Genomic DNA, 9,166 nt, shown 5'->3' with positions numbered 1-9,166 from the left:
TGAAAGGAAGCTCCAATATAATGGAGAAGCGGAGAGCAACGTACATCGACAAAAAGAGAGTTAAAGAGCCTTACACAATGCTCCGCCTGGCCGGATGTAGTTGTGTGAAAGACTCTACAGGCCCTTGGGAACACAGAGAAAGTGATTACACACAATTTTGATCGCTTTCTTCCTTCCCCTATGACTAAGGGCTCATGCTCGTCCCTACGAGAGCACCTCCTCGATCTTCTTCCCGATTAGCTTGATGAGAGAGAGAGAGAGAGAGAGAGAGAGAGAGAGAGAGAGAGAGAGAGAGAGAGAGAGAGAGAGAGAGAGAGAGAGAGAGAGAGTCCTTCCATGCTTCATGCCGCTTCTCTCCCTCCTCCGTACTTGATATGCTTCCTTAAGCTTTGACACCAATATGAGAGACTGAGGACTAGCACTTGTACATCTCCATCCAACCAGACCATATATAGGCCCTTGGCCTACTAAAGATAGGCTCCCCTATACCGCATGTGTGTCTTGGCCCGTCTTACCCTAGGCCTTACATTTACACTGTTTTTGTGAATTTCCAAGAGGATCCTTTCTTTGTTCCTTTCCTCTCAATCTGCTATTTTGATTCGACAACTGGCTCAAGGCTAAGCCAAGACACACTTTTTCCAAACACTGGTCATAAAAGGAAAGCTCTAATCATTGGAAAGGAAGATAATGCAAAACATGTTCTCTTCCCAAGTCTCTCCACAAAGGAGTTTGTGTGGCTCATAAGTAAGCTCTATCAAAGACACAACAAAACATCCACATGGGGTGTAGGCTCAAGCATGTTCTTATTCACAAAAAGGAAAAAAGCATGCAAAGTTTCAATGTAGTGTAAATAGGTAAAGGGACTCAAGTCATATGATTAATTTTCTGTTTGCGTGGTGTTATATATTAAAATACTGCACATGATATGACAACTTTGACACATGTTGTATGTGTGTGTGTGTGTGTGTGTGTGTGTGAGAGAGAGAGAGAGAGAGAGAGAGAGAGAGAGATTCACAAATTTTATTATGGCTCCTAATACAATACATTTTCTTAGCTCTTGCACATGTTCACATACATAATCATCTCTAATTTCATTTTACATTGTATCCAAAAGCACATTTGTGTGTGCAAATCACAAGCAACCCCTCAACACATGTACCTTGATGGGGTTTTGAATGAGGCCCAAGTGGTGGAAACTACAATCCTAAATTCGGGCACAATTATCATGGCACTGGTGATTCGTGAGATGGGTGAAAGTTTACTTTTTTCGTCCGAGTCTACTTTGCCGGTTTGCTTTATGAAAATGTGAAGTGGCAAGGGGGACAAGGAAACCCACATGGGCATGCGGTTAAGATGTTAGGCTATTGATGGGAGGTCAGGGGTTCAATCCCAAGGTGTGAGAGGGGGCAAAGCATCCATTTTCACCATGAGATCCCAGCGATTTCTTGTCTGCCGTCAATCCCACCTCTTAAGATTCATTTAAGACCCCGTGAAAGATCGTGTTTTGGGGAGCAAGCCTCAAAGCTCTTAACAACAATTGTTTACCCATTAATGTAAGAAAAATCATCTTTATGAGTTGTTGACCATCAAGCATGTCTTAATTTGAGCTGGAGGTCTCAGGTGACCAATTTTTAAAAAGTACCATATTTACATTAGTTAATCAGAGACAACTATAATTATTAAAAAAAAAGTATACTTTATGTATATATTTGAGGGTGGTGAGGGTTGTTTAAAAACTATGGTAGAGACAACTATAATTATTCAAAAAAACATATACTTTGTGTATACATTTGAGGGTGGTGCGGGTTTTTATTATTAAAAAAAGCATAGTGTAATATCATGTGATATAGTGAACTTTTGAGGGATTTGACCTTGTACTTTTGTTTTTTCCCATTATATCATAGCACCAAACAAAAAGCATTGGAAGCTCTATTCTTTCATAATAAAGTCACCCCTCCCTTATGGTACTCTTTTATATTTATACACAAAATTGTGCTCTTTTCTCTCTCTCTCTCTCTCTCTCTCTCTCTCTCTCTCTCTCTCTCCACCTAGAGTGAAGAAGAAGAAGAAGAAGAACTATGTATTCCTTGCTGGTGCTATGAGAAAGAGAAAGAGTGATAGTAAAAGTGGGGAGGAGTGTGCGTGTGGGATAGGTTAAATAGATGATTGAGGCGCAGAACGTTGTCGCATTGCAACCTTGCAAGTTTGTGTGCAATGGTTAGGCTAGTACAACAAGCTTCTTCATTGTTGTTGTGGATGGCCGTGAAATGTCTGAGAGAGCACCCATTGTGGGCTCTGCATGTTACATATTTTTTCGTATTATCCTTGATAGGCGCGTTGGTACTATGGGCTGGGGGACAAAAGGAAGAGCCTCTGGCTTTCCTTGACGCGTTCTACAATGCGGTTTCTGCAGTCACAGAAACGGGCCTGGCGAGCGTGCCAATCCATCGCTTCTCCCTTTGCAACCAGATTACCCTCCTCTTGCTCATGGTTGTGGGCGGCCAAGTCTTCACTTCTGCCATCCCGCTCTTCCTCAGAAAGCTCTACTTCTTCAGCACACCCATCCCTCAGAAACCCTCAGATTGCGAAATCGCCTCACACCCACATGCTGCAAAGACCTATCATGGAGGCTCATCTCCCTCTCCCGCTGTGGAAATATGGAGCATTTTTCCCTACACTGGAGACTATCACATGCAGACACAGAAAAAGGCCATGGATTATGAAGCCCTTGTCACCGTGAGTTGGTTGACTGCTTGCTATCATGTTTTCTTTATATCCACTGGTTTTATCATATGCCAAATCTGCGTAGTACGCAGCCCACATGCTTTTACTGTGCTAACGCAAAACCAGGTTAATCCCGGCCTTTTCTCCATTTTTGCAACTGTGTCGGCCTTTGGTAACTGTGGGTACATACTTCTGGATGCGAATATGGTGCCATTGCAGCAATCGTGGGTGATACTTCTCTGCCTTGGTACACTTATGTTGATGGGTAACACTCTATATGCACCTACACTACGGTTTGGCATATGGGTCTTGTACAGAAGTACACATGGAAAGAGAAAAGAAGTGTGTGCATATATACTTGCAAGCAAAGAGAGATGCTTTTCGCACATATTCCCCAGCGACGGGACATTTTGGTTAGTGGGGAGTGTGGTGTTCTGGAATGGATGTCAGGTAATCTGCATGCTGGCTATAGATTGGAGAAGTGAGGCATTGAAGGGGCTTGGGGCAGGCTACAAGTTGGTGGTGGCCTTGTTTCAGTCCATCTCTGCTCGTACCGGTGGAATGAATGCTGTTAACCTCTCTGGCTTCTCAGCTCCTACTTTGTTCATCGCTCTTGTTGCCATGTAAGTCTCATTCTAATTGTATGTGTGCGTGTGTGCACGCGCTCGTGCCTGCACGCATGCATCATCACATTTATTTGTCAATGTTGGACTCATTTTCTTAAAAGGGCTGTTTTGTGATTTTGATTTGCTTAAACTTTTTTGCATGCAAATGCTTTAGACCTCGGAGACATATCAACATATAAAACAGGATCATTTAGAATCCAAAGGCTTGAACTTAGTTGGTGAAAGCGGAATCAAGGCCACCATGAGCTAGGAGCACTTCTACTTCTTTTTTTGTCACTTGTACAGATCTCTGGGGATAGGCTGGCTCGGGCATCCTCAGTGCCCATTAATACTCAACAATATAGCCCTATTCTTTTACAACACACACACACACACAAAATAATTGCACCCATGCACATAATGTATAAGCCACTCAATGATCCATCATACTATGCATGATGGAGTTGATGGTTGTTTTGCATTGTGAATGACTATCACACTTTCATTTAAAAGTGAATCTTGGCATTTGTAGGGTCGATCTACATTCTACATCCTCCATTTTTATGATTGGCATCTAGATTCTACATTATGAAATTTTTTTCTTGGTCTACTTAGTTTTCTTTCAATGTTGTGTGACTAGCTTTTAATGGCTCTTTTAGGTCTCGGCTTTGTTTTGGCTGACTTTGCATCATTTCTCTAGAGCCATTCTAGAAACGTCGTATGTGGATGGGTGTATAATTGATGTATGCTACTCGTCTTGCGTGGAAGCATATAGTGATATCTTGCTGTATATAGACTATTTGGCTCTGGTAAAGTTAGTGGAAATCTGGTCGAGTTTAGTTAAATACATGACAAAGTAGATAGGGAGTTGGGCAATTTCTTGAGTTAAGCTAAGTATATCCATTCTAGTTTTTTAATCCATTCGAGGAAAGAGGATAAATTGCAAGACTTACTAATTTTTTTTCTTTTTTGAATCCCTATCTAGGTACGTTGCATCGTATCCGATCCATATTAGTAAGCACCCAGCAAGAAAGTGCAAAGGCAATATCTTTATGGGAGAAATATTCAAACTCAGAAGAAAGGACTCCTTTCTCTTTGTGGCCACTTTTTTAATTTGTTTCTTTGAAAGAGATTCATTGAGACATGATCCTTTAAACTTTTCTTTTTTCAACATCATCTATGAAGTCATAAGGTACATTCTTTTATCCTTTCTTGAAGCACATCTATCACATGGTGGGGTTTTCACAATTGTGAACACACATACACGCATGTGCGGACACAGTTATATATATAATTAATTTTTAGGGAAAATCACCAAAATACCCCTCTAATTTGTGAAAATTCTCAAAATACTCTCACTATTTTGTCTGCAATTCCCAAAATGTCCTTCAAATTTTTCAAAATATCGAGGTTATCAAATTAAATTTTTCCAAAGTTTAAAAAATTTGTAGCTTTTCATAAGAAGACTCGTTGCTTATCAATATAAGAGGCTAAATCCAAATTTTGATTTGATTATGTAGGCTTTGGAGATTAATTGCTCCATTATCTTTAGACGTAATTGTCTTTTTTTTTGCGAGGTAATTAGTGACAAATCACATGCTAAGTATGCAAAGCGGATCTCAATTGTCAAAAAGGAATAAAGATTAAAAAATCTTGAACAATCCGCCAAAATAGATACAAGGGTATTTTCGGGATTTTTGAAATTTGAGACGTATTTTGAGTATTTTCACAAATCAGAGGGATATTTTGGTAATTTTTACAAATTGTATCACGATTGTTAGATTTTTTTTTAAAATCTCATTTTTCTTCTCTTTCTTTTGCTTGAAGTATTTGGATGTTTGGCTCTATTCTGATGTATTGCAAACAAAAGTTGCCATATAGTTGCAAACCTTTATAACTCTAATTGGCTTGTATAAGGCCATATAGGGGTGATGGTGAAATGGTGCAATTTTTTAACCATTGATGTAGGGGTTGCCGATGGTGGACATGTATCAAAAAAAGTTTTATAAAGATTATATCTTTCTTTTATAATGTATATGGATCTTTCTATCATTGTGATTTGGTTCCTTCTTTAATCCTCACTTTCTTTTTTCAAAAGGAAGGGTTTATAAGAATTTTTTTTTGAAAAATAATATAAATGGATCTTTTCATCATTGTAACTTGGTTCTTTATTTAATACTCATTTAACTTCTTTTTTTTTGTCTTTGTTTAGTTTGTAAATGGATCTTTTTCGTTTAAGGTTTAATGATTTTCTTTTCAATATTTGATTCAAAACATAGGTTTTTTAGTTGTAAATTTTTCTTTTATTTACAGATAATTTAAAATTTAAAAACCATAAATTATCTTTAGCTGAAATATTTTTCATAACTAATAAGTTTTTTTAGCTTTTAGTTTATTATAGAAATGTTACCTTGTTACTTTAGTGTAATTTATATTATTATTAGGAATTTAAATATTTTTAAATTGATAAAATATTTTAAATAAAAAGTTCATATATATATGTCACATGTACCATTTGATCAAGAGAACGTAGTAAGAATAAAAATGTCAATAATTAGTGGTACGTTTATGAAATATTATTACTCTTAATTTAAATTTTCACAAAACATTATTTAGATCAATCATTCTTTAGAAATGTTTTTGTAATCCAATGATCTATATCGTTTGATCATACTTTCATGTCATTTAAATGTTGCTATCTACTACAAATTCTGAACCTATATTACAATAATCACATTGGTTTCTTTACATAGTTCATCACAACATTTATTTCCAAAAGTAACAAACTAAACTCCCGAGTTTAACCAAATTTGGGTAACAAGTAACTTCTTGATGTTAGTTACCTTTTGCTATACATCTATTACTTTCTTTATGATATATCCTATGTACAACCTTTTAAAATATTTGCTGCAAAAAGAAAAAACTCTATAAACACGATCTTCATTTACTTTTGCATTACATTTCCTTAATAGGACATTGAGATTCTTCACTTTGTTATTTAGTCTACTTATTTATGTTCTTTTTCTTGCTTAATGTATGCTACTTAACTCTAGTTTCCTCCATGTATTACAAAGGCATGCCAAACAATATACTTTGTTTTGAAGAGTTTGAGAGGAACATATATATTTTAGTAAAAATTAGCATTATGTTTTTCATCAATCCTTACAATGTAGCAATGTTAAAAATCATATTGGCCTATATAAGATGCTAAGAAGGTGTGGTGTCTAGTTAATGTCTCTTAAGCGTTGCATAAAAAACAATGATAATTGTTTGCCATTTTCAACTTTTCCATGTGGCACTATTCAACAATCAACAAGTGTTTTGAGTTCTAAAAAGACAATATTTCTAGGGATAGACAGCTTTCAAAACATGTACTGTATCTAGAGGATATCCTAGGGATAACTAGAGGATTATTATTTCTTAGGTGCATAGATTAGAGGAAGGTGGAGCTTTTAAAACAGAGTATATCAGTATTGTTAATGATCTCTTCAACGCATGTGATATAAGAAAGTTTTGATAAGTGACTGTCCAATAAATATGGTTTGGTTTGGTTTTTGATGTGCTAGAGCTTTAAAGTTGTTCCATAACTAGGAGAACATTTGGGTACATTGCTAAATTTAGAATTATTGAGTACCAAATTGCATCATGACATTGTAATTATTAAAAGGATCATTGGAAAAAATACTTCAAATGATGGTCTAAAAGTAAGTTATTCTTGGAAGACAAGAATATAGAATAACATGTTCCTCTTAACATGACATGGGTTTGGTTTACTACTACCTTCACAACCAAATATCAAAGGTTCTTTTGTTGAGGTCAAGTCGTCAAAAAGAAGAAAGCATCAAATTGATGCATGACTTACATAATCTATATTTGGATATAAATATACATACCTTAGTTAGAAGACCCCTTTATTGTAGTCTTTTTTCAAAAATGCCGACTTACAATAATATCAAAATTGCATAAGCTACTTGTTCAAAACCCTAGAAGGTACACAATAAAAGAACATTGTAGGGTTGATTGAGAATTTGCTATAGAGTATATACTTAAATCGTTTTATTAGAACAAAGCACACCCACTCAAGAAGTCTAAAAAATGGATAGATGCATTCATTAGTTTATCAGCAATGCACAAAAAAAGTATTTATCTCGAAAAGAGAATTTTACAAAAGACCCACTAGAAGTTTAATAAAGCAAAATTCGACAATGATCAATGAAAATTCAATTATAATCAAGTTTTTCATTTTCGAGCAAGAGTTTATGCTTAAATTGATGCGAGCATTTCTTTTTGAAACATGTTATATTTATGGCAACAAGTTTGTTAAAAAGTTCTACTGATTGAAATGAGCGAGTCTGTTAGTATTAAAATTGCATTTATTTCATGAATTACCACAACAACAGATTATATATTTTCTTTGTTCATCACAAGATTAATTTGATAACCCTTTGTTGAACTTGTTTCTAGTTTGGTTGGAAGATTTTTCCTACACTCCTCTCTATAGTTCCACCATAACACTTGTTTTCATTCATCATCAGTACGGAGGAAGTAGGGAGAACTCATACATATCACCACACTTGTTTTCATTTCACCATCAATGTGGAGGAAATAGCGAGAACTCATACATAACCATGTATTTTTATATATGTACATCACATCTGCAACATGACTTTGTTGTAAAGTGTAAGTCATAACTTCTTAAATGCTTGACTATGATAAACAATACAATTGTCAAGACTTCTTAGCCAACTAGAAATAGGTCTCTAAATAATTTTAGAAATAGAAAAACATGAATATGTGTATAGATGAAGAAGTAAATTGTTGATAAAAAAATGTAAAGAAAATTGGCTCGAATGATTTGTGGGATAAAGTGTTATTAGGACATGAAAAGTCAAGAAATCCAACAATCAAAAGCATTTAGGATATCTCTCTAACAGAGTGGTGTTAGTACAAATTCCACATTTGGTTTTGCTTCTCTCTTTGTCATTCTCTTTTCATTAGTTTCTTTCATCAATGTATAGGATTCTATTTGTTTAGAGCCATTTATGATGTTGTATAGCGTAATTTCATTAAAGAAATTCTTGTTTTATGCCAAAATAGTGCTTATGGAAACGTGGGTCTAACCATAGGCTACAGTTGTAGCTTAAAGACTATCATGGCACATACAACAGAGTGCTTGGATATTCCATGTGCATTCTCTGGAAAATGGACTTTTGGTGGAAAAGCAGTCCTCATATTGGTGATGTTGTTTGGTAGACATCGAAATCTTCTTGAAGATATTGATTGGGATATTATCTCTCCACTCAACATATCATCATGATTTTCTTACACAAAAAGAAACCACATGAACTATTTTACAATAGGCTCTCAAGCAAGTTGTGTAGCAGATGACACACTTGGAACCTTGCTTTTTCCTCTCTTAAGAACTTGTGATAATTCAAGGGTAACCATTAATAGTTTTTGTAAATTATAATTTCTCCATGATAATGCACATTAATTTTTCCATTCTACCATTTTAATTGCTCAAAAAGATAATTTATAGTGAAGTTTAGGTTCTTTCCCTACTATTTGTGATGGTTTGAGCTTTATATGTTATACATTGGAAATTTGTTAGCCTTTCCATTTTACTTTTTGTTTGAAAGATTTTTAGGTTTCAACATATTTTTCTTGTTTAGCTCATCAATAAAACCTTGATATAAGCAACTCACAAAAATAAAAAATGCACCACAAACAAGAGAAGGAGAAGCTATGACCATGAACATGAAAAATGAAAAATTCTCAAAAAATGTATTCTTTTATAGGCTATAAGTCCATGCATTTTGAAGAAGAAAATTCTTGAT

The 9,166-nt window shown here is 35.3% G+C and overlaps 1 protein-coding gene across 1 annotated transcript; it reads left to right on the top strand.

Annotated features, from left to right (window-relative positions):
- The first annotated feature begins 2,100 nt into the window (after positions 1-2,100).
- LOC147423091 (cation transporter HKT1;3-like) lies at positions 2,101-8,825 on the top strand. The gene is made up of 3 exons (XM_086502146.1): positions 2,101-3,347; positions 4,315-4,521; positions 8,427-8,825. The coding sequence occupies exons 1-3, from the start codon at positions 2,215-2,217 to the stop codon at positions 8,644-8,646; spliced, it is 1,560 nt and encodes a 519-aa protein (XP_086358272.1). The 5' UTR covers positions 2,101-2,214; the 3' UTR covers positions 8,647-8,825.
- Positions 8,826-9,166: the final 341 nt, after the last annotated feature.

Source organism: Adiantum capillus-veneris, chromosome 26, assembly GCF_014529385.1.
Source record: "Adiantum capillus-veneris isolate H3 chromosome 26, ASM1452938v2, whole genome shotgun sequence".
NCBI classification, from domain to species: domain Eukaryota; kingdom Viridiplantae; phylum Streptophyta; class Polypodiopsida; order Polypodiales; family Pteridaceae; genus Adiantum; species Adiantum capillus-veneris.
This window is presented reverse-complemented; position numbering and strand designations above follow the sequence as displayed.